This window comes from Crocuta crocuta, unplaced genomic scaffold (genome assembly GCF_008692635.1).
Source record: "Crocuta crocuta isolate KB4526 unplaced genomic scaffold, BGI_CrCroc_1.0 scaffold546, whole genome shotgun sequence".
NCBI classification, from domain to species: domain Eukaryota; kingdom Metazoa; phylum Chordata; class Mammalia; order Carnivora; family Hyaenidae; genus Crocuta; species Crocuta crocuta.
Window position 1 is genome coordinate 4,694,056 of NW_027527441.1, and position 16,378 is coordinate 4,710,433.

The 16,378-nt window shown below is 35.3% G+C and overlaps 1 protein-coding gene across 1 annotated transcript in view; it reads left to right on the forward strand.

Annotated features, from left to right (window-relative positions):
• TEX15 (testis expressed 15, meiosis and synapsis associated) overlaps positions 1-16,378 on the forward strand; it is a 57,226-nt gene that overhangs the window by 23,527 nt on the left and 17,321 nt on the right. The window contains exons 3-5 of the mRNA XM_077760944.1: positions 3,620-3,857; positions 8,621-8,767; positions 9,997-10,159. Of these exons, the coding sequence (XP_077617070.1) occupies positions 3,620-3,857; positions 8,621-8,767; positions 9,997-10,159 (548 nt within the window). The remainder of the gene's footprint in view (positions 1-3,619; positions 3,858-8,620; positions 8,768-9,996; positions 10,160-16,378) is intronic.

The following is a 16,378-nucleotide window of genomic DNA, read 5'->3' on the forward strand; positions in this document are numbered from 1 at the left end:
AGACTCTTGAATGCTGACAAAAACTGAGGACTCATGGATGTGGGGGGGGGATGGGCATGGAGGAGGACACTTGTGGGGATGAGCACTGGGTGTTATGTGGAAACTAATTTGACAATAAACTATTTGTAAAAAAAAAAAAAAAATGAAACAGGAGTATTGACACTCTGAGCTTCTGTCATTTAATAACCTGACATAGATCCTAGTGTCTGATAACCCTGAAGAGCCAACCTTTTAAAAAACTTGTAAAGACACCAGAAAAACAAATAATCCAGTTTAAAAATGGGTAGAACACATGAACTGACCCTTCTCTAAAGAGGCATATAGATGCCCAACAGACAAATGAACAGATGCTCAACATCACTTATCATCCAGGAAATGCAAAGCAAAACTACAATTGAGATATCACCACACACCTGTCAGAATGGCTAAAATCAATAACACAAGAAACAGGTGTTGGCAAGAATGTGGAGAAAGGGGGACCCTCTTGCACTGTTGGTGAGAATGCAAACTGATGCAGCCACTCTAGAAAAGCAGTATGAAGTTTCCTCAGAAAGTTAAAAATAGACCTACTCTTCAATCCAGCAATTGCACTACAAGGCATTTACCCAAAGAATATGAAAACATTAATTCAAATAGGTATATGCGGTCTCTGTTTACTGCTTACAGCAGCCAACTATGGAAGCAGCCCAGGTGTTCATTGAAAGATGAATGGATAAACAAGATACGGCGTATATGTACAATGGAATATTACTCAGCCAAAAGAGTGAAATCTTGGCATTTTCAACAACATGGATGGATCTAGAGAGTATAAGGCTAAGCAAAACAAGTCAGAGAAATGATACCACAGAATTTCACTCATATGTGGAATTTAAGAAACAAAACAAATGAACAAAGGAAAAAAAAAGAGACAAATCAAAAAACAGACTCTGAACTATAGAGAACAAAAACCAGAGGGGAGATGAGTAGGAGGATGGGTGAAATAGGTGAAGGGAATTAAGAGAACACTTATCTGAGGTGCTAGGTGGCTTGGTCAGTTAAATGTCCGACTCTTGATTTCAGCTCAGGTCATGATCTGGTGGTTGTGAGATCAGGTTCTGCGTCTGGCTAGGCACTGAGCATGGAGCCTGCTTGAAATTCTCTCCCCCATCCCTCTCTCTGGTCCTCTCCCACATGCACGCATGTGCACACATACACTCTCAAAATAAATAAACATTTTTTTAAAAACGAGTACACTTATCTTGGTGAAGACTGAGTAATATATAAAACTTATGAATCACTATATTGTACAGCTTAAACTAATATAGCACTATGTGTTAATTACACTGGAATTACATTTTTTTAAACTTCTAAGTAGTAATTTTTTATTGCTTTATCTAAATCATACATAGTCCTAAATGCTTTTCAGATATAATTTTGAAAACAAGAAAGTATTTGTCAGTATTATAAGTAATACAAGTGGGGCCTCAGTGGCTCAGTCAGTTGAATGTCTGACTCTTGATTTTGGCTCAGGTCATGATCCCAGGGTCGTGGGATTGAGCCCCATGTGAACATGGAGCCTGCTTAAGATTCCCTCTCTCCCCCACTCTCTCTAAAATAAAAAACAACAATAAAAAATATAATACAAAACTTGGGATTATTTTCTACTTTAATTTATAAAGTTTTTTGGAGTCCTGTGTCAAATCTTTATTAGGTTATATTTTTACATTTTAGTCAGACCTTTAAGAGGATATAATGTTAAGCCAATAAGATGACTAGATAACACAAAGAATTATTTGACCGAAAATGTCAACAGTGTGTGCCACTGCTGAGAAGCCCTGCTCTAGGCTTTATGCAGTATACCTTCATATAATGTTATATTCATGTGTAGTGTAAGAACCTTAAAACAGTGAACATTTCCTTCCTTCTTCCCATACTTTGTGCTGTTGTTGTTAATACTCCCATGTGGGAATTCCTGCTAGGTGTGCTCAAAAAGCTTATGCTCTTCCAGATTCTAGGAAGAACCAACTGAGAAATTGGGAAAACAAAAAAGTACTGGAATTCTTCTGTGAGAAGCCTTATCAACATGGAGATCTTAGTGTTTCATAGAATCCACTGATGTCAAGTTGAAAGCAAGAGGAGGAGATGTTAATATGTGGAATTGAAAGTTAAGGTTGCCATTTCTAGGAACTGGGACAGAGTGGTCATGGTCTAATCAGTCAGTCTTGCTTGTAACTGTTGCCATGTGTTTTCTGGCCCTATATAAGGTAAACAGTTATTCATGCAAATAAAATTGATATTAATATGCCAGTGTGCTTAGTATACTTTATACACACTGTGAGTGCCATTCTGGAGGACTATTGGTAGCATGTGGTATTCAAGAATAATTTTCCTTTTGTTGTATAACATTACTTTTTAGGTTCTGAGGTTCTCCACTGCTGATAATCACTTGGAATCCCACTTCCATTCTAGTGATCAAACCTCTCTATTATATCACCTAATTTGCCAGTTGTTGCTGCTACTACATCTGAGCAAGCCATATGAAATTCCCTGTCTAATCTGCCAGTGGGGACATACAGGTTTTGCATCTTTAGGTGGTTCTAGTTGCAGAATACAGTCAAAATTTCAAGAATGTATGTACTTCAGGGGCACCTGGGCAGCTCAGTCGGTTAGGCATCCGACTTTGGCTCAGGTAATGATCTCACAGTTTGTAAGTTTGAGCCCCGTGTCAGGCTCTGTGCTGACAGCTCGGAGGCCTGGAGCCTGCTTCACATTCTGTGTCTCCCTCTCTCTCTGCTCCTCCCCCACTTGCATTGTCTCTCTCTCTCTCTCTCTGAAAAATGAATAAAAACATTAAAAAATTATTTTTAAAATGTATGCACTTCAGATTATAATCAGTTTTGAGGAGGATTCATAATTATCTAACTTCTATGATAGGAGTGCACTATAATTAAATCATAGATTGTTTCTTTCAGCTATTATCTGGATCCCTGAAAATAGAGAATGTCCTTAATAATTTACCATACATTTGTCTCTATACGTATTTAGGGAATTCATGTTAAAGAATCTTTATTTAAAAAAGTAAAATGTATGTTCTTTCATCCATAGCACAAATAGGTGAGACTATGAGCTCTGGAACTTAACAGACAAGAGGTCCCATATATAATTTCAATTTTGTCACCTTGCTTCTTTGGAAAGTTTAACTCTCTGAACTTCACATTCCTTATTTTTAAAATGAGTATAACAGAGGCTAGGGGAACTAGGGAAAAAATAGGCATAACAACAGTGATTTAAAAATAACAATAGCAGTCAATTCCTGGAGAGTTCAAAAAAAGTTACAAAAATGCATGTAAAGATTAAGTCTTAACATGCGAAGCATATTAGTAGCACTGAGGAAATGTTAGCCCTTATTATCACTGGGCTATACGGAATGTAGTCCATAATCCTAGATGAGTAGTTATCTACTTCTTAGATTCTTTCCTTAGATGACTTTCAGCTTAACTTGTTACAATAGAATAGTGGTGCTTTGAAGGTTATCAGTGATTGTCTTGCGTTCTAACTGCTGTAAGCCGAAATGTTTATTTTCTCTTGAAAATTCTTTCAATATTCTCACTTAACTTACACGCAGTTTGTTTTGCTTTAGGTCAGAGATGCGTGAGAGTGGAAGACATGGCAGAGAACTTGAAGAACATTTCTGCTTTTTAGCTCTTACTCAGAATGATGTGGCTGAAATATATCAAAACGGGATAAGTACCAGAGCATCTACATTGAAGATATTAGGAAATCCCCGTCTTGGAATTTATGTATTTAGACATGTTGATATTGCTTTGAATTATGCTCACAGTAGAAGCATTACTGTAGAAAGTATTATAATTTTTAAGGTAGGTAGCATAAAACAAATACTAAATATTATATTCAGTTCCTTTAAATTGACCCAAACATATTTTCCTTTCAGTCTGAATTATTAGTGCTCTTGAGTTGCATTATATAAAATAAATCACATACACATTACTGTCATCCTCAGTGTCATTTGAAATTTCCCCTATTTCTAACTTTAGTTGGGTATGCCGCATAAAACAAAACTCCCAGGTAAGCAAATTCAGCCTGTATCATCTTTGTCTTTATTTTTTTCTCTGTCTTAAATGACCCTTTTTCTTTCTTTTGGTCAGACCATAATTAATACCACAGTGTTTTAAGTGTTTTTCTCCAAAATTTTGGTTACAGAATTCTGACTTAAGCTAAAGTTACTCCTACTCTTAACTTTTTTTTAAGTTTTTATTTATTTATTTTTGAGAAAGAGACAGAGAGAGCGGTGAAGGGGCAGAGAGAGAGAGACAGAGAGAATCCTAAGCAGGCTCTGCAGTATCCGTGCAGAGCCCGATGTGAGGCTTGAACTCACAAACTGTGAGGTCATGACCTGAGCCAAAACCAAGAGCTGGAAACTTAACCAGATGAGCCACCATGCCCCACTACACACCTACTCTTTATTTTAGTTAATAGTACTATACAATGTTAATTTCTTTTTATTTTTTTAATTGAGGTATAGTTGACACAGTATTATATTAATTTCAGGTTACAACATAGCAGTGTTTAGTTTTGCCGTGCTTATATAAGATTTAACATTTGGAAAAACTGGTCACATGTATATAGGACTTCTGAACTAGTTTTTAAACTAGGAACTTTTCTGAAAGTCTAAAATTACTCCAAGTTGAAAAAAATAAGTCTTACTAAATCTTAAGCATCAATAAATTGGTTAAGATACACTTTTATGGTTAATTGTAGTAGTCCTTTGCCAGGACTACTAAAATCACAGTAGGTAGACAGGATTCTCAGATTTGTAACATAGGATGTTACACATAAAACCAATGCTTCCTTTGGAATAATTCCTTATGTGTTTAGTACTTGAATATTATCAAATTCATAAAGCATAATTTATTTTTATACTAAAAAGTAATACAGACTGATTTTAGAAAATTTGGTGCATACTAAGAAGCTCCAAAGAGGCCATTAATAACCATTAATTTTTTGTATATCTATACTTAGTCTTCTGTTTACATATGCAAATATGCATGTATAATTGTAATTAAAAGGTATTGTCTACATACTATATCACTTTTTTCATTGATTACAGGATAAACATTTTTCATTGCATTGAATAAGTATTCTCTAATAGTCTTTTGAATAACTACATAGTATTCTACTATATAGCTCCACCATAAATTTGCACAACAAATTTTAAAATTCGGGGATATAAGTTATTTGGGTTTTTGTTTTTGTGTTTTAAATACTACTTTGATCATCCTTGTAGGTATATTTTTATGCCTGTGATTATTTGCTGAGAATTAATTGGTTAATTCCTACCTAGGAATAAGATTAGGAGCCAAATATGTACACTTTGACAGCTTTTGATATGTAATGCCCAGTTGTCCTGAGAAAGGTACTAATTGACATTTCTATCCACAGTGTGTCAGAATACCTATTCTCTCACAGCCTCACTCTCTGTATTATACTTTTTTAAAAAATCTTTGCCAGTCTTATATGTAATAGTTTCTCATTGTTGGTTCAGTTATTTTTTCATAGTTACTGTTGAGTTTAAACATTCTGCATATATTCATTAACAATATTTAGTGAGTTGACTATATCCTTTGCCATTTAGGTTTTTTTTTCCTAGTTGATTTGTTTACATTATCAATTCATTAAAGGATGTGGTGTGAGCTAGGCTTTCCTCTGGAAAATATTTTATCACTTAATGTTTTCTTTTTTAAAAAATAAACTTTTTCAATTTGTAATAAATTTAAATTTATAGAAAAATTAAAAGACAATACAGAAAGTTCCTATAGACAATTCACTCAGCATGCTCCTAATGTTAGCATTTCACATCACTATGACACATTTGTCAGAACTAAGAAACTAATATCGTTATATGTCAATTATATTTCAGTAAAAAAATAAAAGTCAAAAATAATAATATAAAAAAACTAACAGAGACTAACATTGGTACATTCGTGACCAGTAACTAAGCTACAGACTTTATTTACCTTTTGCCGGTTTTTCTACTGTTTTTTCTCTTCTAGTACCCAAATCCAAGATACCACATTATATTTAGTTTTTTTAATTATGAATAAATGTATTATTATATTAAAAAATAACAGTAATAGAATTGATGACTTTAAATGTTTATTTATTTTGAGAGAGAGAGGGAGCAGAGGTGGGGCAGAGAAAGAGAACCCCAATTAGGCTCCACGCTAAGCACAGATCCCAATAAAGGGCTCGATCCCATGACTGTGAGATGATGACCTGAGCCAAAATCAAGAGTCAGACACTTAACCCGCCTTGTGGGTTTGAGCCCTGCATCAGGAACCAAACTGACAGTGCAGAGCCTGCCTAGGATTCCTTCTCTCTCTCTCTGTCTACTCCTTGACTGTTCACTCTTTCTGTCTCTCAAAATAAATAAACTTTTAAAAACCTTTTTAAAAACAGTTTATTTCTTGGTTTTCCTCTTTTTCCCCCCATGATCATTTGTTTTTTTCCTTAAATTCCACATATGAGTGAAATCATGTGCTTTTTAGGGCGCATGGGTGGCTCAGTCGTTTAGTCGGCCAACTTCGGCACAGGTCATGATCTCGTGGTTCGTGGGTTCAAGCCCTGCATCGGGCTCTCTGCTGACATCTGGCTCAGAGCCTGGCGCCTGTTTGAGATTCCGTGTCTCCCTCTCTCTGACCCTCCCCTGCTCACGTTGCTTCTCTCCCTCTCTGAAATAAATAAAACATTTAAAAAAAAAAAAGAATTCATATGCTTTTTGTCTTCTCTGACTTATTTCACTTAGCATAATTCTCTCTAGCTCTATCCATATCATTGCAAATGGCAAGATATTCTCTTTATGGCTGAGTAATATTCTTGTGTGTGTGTGTGTGTATGTGTGTACACACCTCCTCTTCTTTATCCATTCATTAGTTGATGGACATTTGGGCTCTTTCCATAATTTGGCATTTGTAGATAATACTGCTGTACATCAGGTGCATATATCCCTTCAAATCAGCCTTTTTTTATTTGGGTAAATACCTAATAATTGCTGGATTATAGAGTAGTTCTATTTTTAACTTTCTGAGGAACCTTCATACTGCTTTCGAGAATGGCTGTATCCATTTCCATTCCCACCAACAGTTTAAGAGGGTTCCTTTTTCCACATCCTTGACAACACCTGTTATTTTTTTGTGTGTTTTTGGTTTTAGCCATTCTGATGTGTGAGTTAATATCTCATTGTAGCTTTGATTTTCATTTCAGTGATGATAAGTGAAGATGAGCATCTTTTCATGTGTCTGTTAGCCTTATGTATGTCTTCTTTGGAATGTCTATTCACATCTTCTGCCTATTTTTTAATTGGATTGTTTGTTTTTTGGGAGTTGAGTTTTGTAAGTTCTTTGTATATTTTGGATTCTAATCCTTTATTGGGTATGTTACATGCAAATATTTTCCCCCACTCAGTGGGAAGTCTTTTAGTATACTGATTTGTTTTTTATGTACAAATGTTTTGGAATATTTTACAGTTTTATGGTTTAGGTTTATGGGTTCTTGGCGCATATATTTGTAAAGAATTCTCACGTTGAGATTAGATAAATACTGATTTTCTACAGTGTTTGCATTACTTAAATATTTAACTGGTTTGGCATTTATTTTGGTCTATATATTAAGAAGATAATTTAATTTTTTCAATTGTTTTATACCATTTATTGAATATGTTTTTGTTTTGACTTATTTCAAATGGTACGTTTAACATTATACTATGTTTTTATAGATGCTCAGACTTACCTGGGGCTTTTTATTTTGTTCTTTTCCTCTACTGTCTTTTTTGTGTGTGTGGTAATACTAACCTTTAAAAAAATATTAAATACTGGAATACATGGGTAGCTCAGTTGGTTAACCATCCAATTTTGACTCAGGTCATGATCTCACAGTTGGTGAGTTTGAGCCCCATGTCAGCACAGAGCCCACTTTGGATCCTCTGTCTCCCTCTCCCTCTGACCCTTCCCAGCTCATAGTTTCTCACTCTGTCAAAAATAGGTAAACATTTTTAAAAAATTAAAAATCTGTTTAATACATTGGGAGTGCAAGTCACCTGCCCTGTTCCATCGTTCTGTATCTCTGACCCAAAACTTTTTCTAAAAAATTTTTTTCAAGATTTTGTGGCCTATTCTTGTTTGCTTAGTATTCAAAATAAGTTTTTAGACTAAAATTCATTTCTACAAATAGATTTTCTAAAATTTTAATTACAATTATTATAGTCTTAAGTTTAATTTAGAAGAGGAATTGATATGATTATAATAAGTCCTCTTCTGCATCTGGGATACAGATTATTCATTTGTATTTCTTTCCTTAAAAAAAAAAGCCTTTTAAAAAAATTTTTTTTAAGTTTATTTATTTTTGAAAGAGAGAATGTGAGCAGGGGGAGGGCAGAGAGAGAGGGAGACACAGAACCTGATGCAGGGCTCAAACCCACAAACTCGAGATCATGACCTGACTGAAGTCAGCCACTTAACCAACTGAGCCACCCAGGCATCCTGACATTAGCCTTAATTTATGTTCTAGTGTTGGAGTTTAAAATATTCTAATATATTTTTATGACCTGCTGTTTGCTTTTTTTAAGGTTCTCTTTGGAAAAGTGAAGAAAATTCAGCCTTCATTGGATAAAAACAAAGTTTCTTTGGATCCTTCTCCTAAGTTTGATTGCCATATGTCAAGAAGTATACCTTCTCTGAAAGATACCATTGAGTTACAAGCCTACAATTCAGCAGTATGTTAACTTTTGGGCTTATTTGACTACTTGAAAAGTTACATGCTTCACACGATATGATATACGACTTAAAGCAACTTCTTGAATTATTGAAAGACAATCCCTTAACTTATTCAATTTAATAAGACCTTAAATAAATAAATAATAAAAGCTGCTTTAATATTTGTGATTTAAGAATGTTAGTAAAGAAGTTTCCAAATTTGCATTTAACTTTGTTCAAAATAGAGTGGCTGCTTTTATTTAGTTGTTCATGGAGTAATTCCTAACTTGCAAAACATGCCAACTTTGACAACAGGAAAAAAGTCTTACGTGTTCATCATTACATGTGAAACAGTAATTTTCTGTCATAAATTGCTGAGATACTTAGTAAACTTTTCATCTTCTGTAGAATATTAAATTGTATGTAGTAAACATTGCCTATCGTCATATATATATGACTAAATGAAGATAAATTTTCAAGAAGTGTGTATATGCTCCCACATGTAAAATGTATTGAGCTATTATTATTTTCCTGATTAACTTTTTCTTCTAAATAAAACTTAGGGATTCACATCATATGCTAAACATTGAACTTTTTTTAATTTTTTTTTTTTTGACAGAGAGAGTGAGTATATGAGCAGGGGAGGTGGCAGAAAGAGATGGGGACAGAAGATCTGAGGTGGGCTCTGCACTGATAGCAGAGAGCTGGATGCAGGGCTTGAACTCACAAACCATGAGATCATGACCTGAGCTGAAGTTGGACGCTTAACCGACTGAGCCACCCAGGCACCCCTAAAACATTGAACTTTTAATGGAAAAGTGCTTTTTTAAAAACAGGTTGTTTCTGGGGCACCTGGGTGGCTCAGTCGGTTAAGCATCCGACTTCAGCCCAGGTCATGATCTCACGGGTCATGGGTTCGAGCTCCACATTGGGCTCTGGGCTGACAGCTCAGAGCCTGGAGCCTGCTTCGGATTATGTGTCTCCCTCTCTCCCTTCTCACTCTGCCCCTCCCCTGCTCAACTCTGTTTCTGTATCTTTCAAAAAGAAATAAAACATTTTTTAAAAATTTTTTAAAAAAGAAAGAATAAAAACATACTATTAAAAAAACTGAAGTTTAAGAATGTGGGGAGAGGAGGTGGGTATATGGAAGCAGGTGAATAACACGAAATGAGTTACATAGCTTTTTAAAATATGAACTTACTCAATTTAGCTTTAAAATGTTCTCTCTTTTTTTTTTTTTGTCTTTCAGGTATACTTCTATGAATACAATATTCTTTCAAAGCCAGTAGATAAACCTAGACATTGCCTTCCATATGCAATAGTAACTGTAAAATTTATTGGCCAAAAAGTGGATAATGGACACTTTATGACATCTTTGAGGCTCCTTTCAACAGGATTTCCTAGGAGGGCTGGTAAGATACAGACATTATTATGCTTCCATAGCATTTGTGCTGGTCTTAGAACTTCTGAATATTATTTTCTAATATATTACCAATCTGTAAACAAAATAGTTGTGCTTTAACTATTTTTTATTTTATGTATCTGGAATTATACTACTGACTCCTTTTGCTCAGTTTTATGTTTGTGTGATTCTTTTTTTTTTTTTTTTGAAGTTTATTTATTTTGAAAGAGAGTGACAGAGTGCAAGCGGGGGGTTGGGGGGGGGTGGAGTGAGACACAGAATCTGATGCAGGTTCCAGTATCTGAGCTTGTCCATACAGAGCCCAGTGCGGGGCTCCAACCCGTGAACTATGAGATTATGCCTGAGCCGCCAAAGTCAGATGCTTAACCAACCCTGCCACCCAGACGTCCCATTTGTGTGACTTCTATGCTCATATATATACCTGTAGTTTCTACATGTATATGTATTCACACACACATTATTCCATTTTTTGACTACACACTATTCCTCTGGGGATATTTGAACTTTTTTTTTTTTTAATATTTTTTATTTATTTCTAGGAGAGAGAGAGAGAGAGAGACAGCGTGAGCAGGGGAGGGTCAGAGAGAGAGGGAGTCACAGGCTGAAACAGGCTCCAGGCTCTGAGCTGGCAGTCAGCACAGAGCCCGATGCGGGGCTCGAACCCACGAACCGCGAGATCATGACCCAAGCGAAAGTCGGACGCTTAACCGACTAAGCCACCCAGGCGCCCCTCCTCTGGGGATATTTGGATACTTGCCAATTTTCTTCATATTCCAAACATGGCTGCTTTAAACATTTATGTGAGTGTCTTGATGCACATGGGCAAGAGTTTTGGTATAGAGTAATATAATATCTACATCAGAAATGTACAACTTAATCCAAAGAGGTTATCACCTAGTTTTCAAAAGTGATCAGATCAGGTTACATAATTACTCTGTATCCTTGCCAACACGTACACTTTTTTAAAAAATGTTTGTTTCTTCCAGCTTAGTAAGTGTGATATGTTATCATCATTGCTTCAAAAAGAAACTATACTCTTGAAAAACTATCATATCCCTTTCCCCTAAACCGCCGTTGCCCCAAAGCAATCACTGTTCTGCTTTCTGTCTCTATATACAACTGACCCTTGAACAACACAGAGATTACAGGTGGCAACACCCACGCAGTCAAAAATCCATGTATAATTTTCAATCCCCTGAAAACTTCACTATTAAGAGCCTAGTGTTCACTGGAAGCCTTACCCAGAACATAAGCATTGATTAACCTGTACATTGTATGTTACATATTCTATACACTATATTCTTACAGCAATACCTAACTTTTTCTTAATTTTTATTGGCATTTCTAGGCTATGTGGTTCATCTGTGAGATTTTTTAAATTGTGGCAAATCTCCAAAAAATTTTCCAATATGTTACATGAAAAAAATTCCATTCATGAGCAGACCCACGCAGTTCAAACCCATATTGTTCAAGGATCAACTGTATTTGCCTCTTCTGGGCATTTCATATAAAGGAATTCATAAATATGTGAAGCAAAGTGGCCTTTCATGACTAGTGACTTTCACTTAACTGTTTACAAGGTTCTTGCATATATTAATACTTCATTCCTTTTTTATGGAATATTACATTGAATAGAAACTCTATTTATTCATCAGTTGACACTTGGGTTGTTTACATCTTTTGGCAATTATGAATAATTTTGCTATGAATGTTCTTGTACAGTTTTGGTACAGACCTGTGTTCGCATTTCTCTTGGGTATATAGTTGGAAGTGGAATTGCTGGTCATATGATAACACTCTGTTACCACTTGAGGAATTGCCAAACTGTTTCCTGAAGTGGCTGCAGCAGTGACATTCACACCACCAGTGTGATAATAACCTATGTTATTATCTTACCTTTTGTTTATAACCACCCTGTGAAGGAAGTAAAGGTTTTCAGGGTGTAAGTTTTATGCATCTTTTGTTAAATTTAATTCAAGTATCATATTTTTGGATACCTTTGCAAGTAGTTTGCTCAATTTCATTTTTATGTTCCTCTTTGTAAGTATATAGAAGTAGTGTTATTTTTGTGTATTGGTCTTGTATCTTGCAACCTTGCTGATCTCATTATTGGTTCTAATAGTTTTTTACTGATTTCTTTAGGATTTTTCTATATAAAAGATCAAGTCATTTACAAATAGAGTTAGTTTTACTTCTTCCTTTCCAATCTGGGTGTCTTTTATTTCTTTTTGTTGCCTAATTGCCCTGGCTAGGACCTCCAGTTGAATGTTTAGTAGAAGTGGTAGGAGTGGACATCCATATCTTATTCATAAACTTATGTGGAAGTATTCATCCTTCCTATTGTTCATAGTATTTCTTTACAGTCCTTTCAATTTTTGTAAAGCCAGTAGTAGTATCCTCTTTTTCACTTACTGTTCTACTCATTTTAACAATGATGCCTTTTGGGATGATAAACTTTGGGGAACACCTGTATTTTGCCCAAAGTCAAGGCCACATGTGTTGGCTATCAGTGTACTCCTCTACCTCCAGAGTAGTCTAGACCTGTGCTGTCCAGTACATTAGCCATTAGTCACGTGGCTATTTAAACCTAAATTAGTTAAAATTAATAAAAATTTTAATTCCTCATTCACACCACCCCTTGCCCACATTTCAGGTGCTCAGTAACCACATGTGGCTGTTGGCTACTATATTGGATAGCATAGTTAAAGAATATTTCCATCATCACAGAATACATGGGGCTAATAACTATTTGGTAGTTTGCTTTGTTGATTGTAATTTCATTTTCTTAAAGTTTCTTGTATTATGAAGATATTGGGGGTTTTGTTCTCCTTTTTTCATGTGTTGTTTGGTGATACTGCCAAAAATGGGAATAAATTTAAAGGGCCTTTATCAAGTTTAAGTGAATAATGTAACCTAGTGATTAAAGTTCTATTGCTTACATATTGTGATCCTGGGCAAATTACCCTTTACTTTATCAGTAAAATGGGAATGTTATGAAGATTAAATTATTTAATGTGTATAAGGCACTCAGAAAAACCATACCTGGCATCCACATTAAGTACTTTATTAGTTAATATTATGTATATGTTAGTATGCATTTACCATACATTTGTGAAATTCAGGTTATTAAACTGATTTAGGTTTCTTTTCCCATGTTGCTTTGTATTAATTTGTCTTAATCTTTTTTTTAAAGTCTATTTATTTTGAGAGAGAGAGTGTGTGTGTGTGTGTGTGAGCGGGGGAAGGGCAAAGAGAGAGGAGAGGGAAAATCCCAGGCAGGGTCCACGCTGTTACTGCAGTCAGTGTGCAGAGCCCAAAGCAAGGCTTGAACCCAAGAAAACACGAGACCATGACCTGAGCCGAAATCAAGAGTCAGACGCTTAACCGACTGAGCCCTAGACACCCCTGTCTTAATCTTTGTAACTGCTCCATAACATTATTTTTCTAGGCACATATATAGTAGTGCTTATATATAGCACATACATGTACTGCTTTTATAATTCTTGATATGCCATATTTATTTAACCAGTCTCATTTTTTTAAGTTTATTTATTTTGACAAAGAGAGAGTATAAGCAGGGGAGGGGCAGAGAGGGAGAGAGAGGACCAAAAACGGGCTCCATGCAGTCAGCACAAAGCCCAGTGCAGGGCTCAAAGCCATGGCATCATGACCTGAGCCGAAATCAAGAGTCAGAGGCTTAACTGACTGTGCCCCGGCAGGCACCCCTAACCAGTCTCATTTTTAAAAATTTTTTTTTTGAGGGATGCCTGGGAGGCTTAGTCAGTTAAGCATCTTACTTTTGATTTCAGCTCAGATCATGATCTCACCAATGTGAGCTTGAGCCCCACATCAGGCTCCACGCCGGGCATGGAGCCTGCTTAAGATTCTCTCTCTCTGTCCCTCCCTCTCCCTCTGTTGCTCCCCACTCATGTGCTCTCAATTTTTTTTTTTTTAGTATAGTTGACACACAATGTTACATTAGTTTCAGGTGTACAACATAGTGATCCAACTTGTCTGTAGTATGCTATGCTCCCCACAAGTGTGGCTACCGTCTGTCACCATATAACACTATTACAATATCATTGACTGTATTCTGTATGCTGTGCCCTTTATTCCCTTGACATAGTCATTCTATAACTGGAAGCCTGTGTGTTTCTTAATGTGCCAGTAAGATACTGTTTTGATTACTATTGCTTTGTAGTATATTTTGAAATCTTAACCAGTCTTATACTGATAGTTAGGTTTCTAGCTTTCAGCTGTCTTGGAAAATGGTACTAAAAATCCTTGTATATATATTATTTATGCAAGTATATCAGAATAATGAATGTAGAAAAATGGATATACTGGAGGCGTGCCTGGGTGGTTCTGTCAGTTGAGCATCTGACTTCAACTCAGGTTATGATCTTGTGGTTTGTGAGTTCAAGCCCCAAATCAAGCTCACTGCTGTCAGCCTGTCAGCACAGAGCCCACTTTAGATCCTCTGTTTTCTTCTCTCTTTGCCCCTCCCCCACTTGTGTTTGCTCACAAAATAAATAAAACATTTTTAAAAATGGATTTATTGGATACAGATGATTACATATTACATTTTGCTGAAAACTGTAGCTTTACTTCCCAGGAAATTAGTACCAGTTCATACTCCCATGAGCAGTATAAGAGTGTTTATTATATCTCAGAATATTAATTATTCTTCATAGTCTTTGCCAATCTAGGCAGTTTTTTAATATGACTTAACTGTTTATTTAATGGAGTTGGACATCTTTTTGTGTTTCTTGACAGTTTTTATTTGTGATTTTCTTATTCGTATACTTGCTCACTTTTCTATTGCATTGTCTGTTTATTAATCTTTCGAAGGTGTCTGTATATTCTCTATGTGCTCTAATATATGTGTAATGATGTACTAAGCTCCCTCATTCAGAAAATACTTCCTACCAGTTTTGTTTATCATGAGTTTTGACCTAGTAAGGTATTTAATTTGCATGTAATTGACATCATTTCTTAATTTCTAGTTTTCTGATTTCCAGATATTTTTAAAAAGTACATTTCTACCTCAGGATTATAAAACCATCTCTCCATCTTTTCTTCTAATACTTTCATGGTTTTATTATTTTTTTTCCCGATGAATTTTATTTTATTTTGGTGTGAGTATGGGGATCCACCCTTTTTTTCTGTCCACTGCAGCTCCTCCTCTTAAGAACTACACCTCTGTAATGGTCATATTTCTACTATAGCTTACTAATAAAAAAAGTATAATTACAGGTGCACCTTGGTGCCTCAGTTGGTTAAGCATCCAACTTTGGCTCAGGTCATGATCTCATGGTTCATGAATTCCAGTCCCACATCGGGCTCTTTTGCAATGTTGGTAGAGAGACTTCTTAGGATTCTTTCTCTTTTCCTCTCTCTACCTCTCCCCTACTTGCAAGCTCTCTCTCTGAAAATAAATAAGTAATCTTTAAAATATATATAATTACAAGTGGTTATAGAATTTAGAAATCTTCAGCAAAACTATCTTTCAGTATATTGTGAAAAAGAATCTCATGGTACTTCCCAATAATATGATTATAGTTTCATATATGTCATAAATCTCACAATTTCTCATCATTAATTTGTTTTAATAAAGATATTTTTATGGCATTATCTATGAATGCTTTATCAACGTTTTACTTGGTAAATATACATTCATATAAGCTCCTTTGTTATTACATGTAGTTCTTTATGACATTTTAGGAATAAATTCCTATAAATTATAAGAGAAAATTTGCTTTCATTGTCAAGATTTTTGTTTTTGATATTATTTGCAGGATACTTATTTTAGTAGAACAGGAGTAGTGCTTTGCTTTTGCTCCTGGGAAGGATTTTATGGAAACTGTTTGATCTTTTCTCCTCTGTTTCCTCATCTCATTCTCCTTTCCTTCCTGTTTTTGTTCTCAAGGTAACAGTAGATAAAAGGGGGAGACAGTTTTGCCTATTAATATGTAGATTCTATTATTAAGGAAATTAATATAAGAAATACCTAGTCTTTGAGCAACATGTTTTTATTCCTTTTCAATTTTTCTATTCTTCGTATTTGTCAGAATTCAAAAATATTTATGGCAAATACTTTTTTAGTAAGGCCTCTAGGACGGAGCTTCATGCTACATAATTTATATTTTATTGGTTTGTCACTCATTCTCTTCTCACCTCTCTTTTTCTCATGACACATACTTTCTTC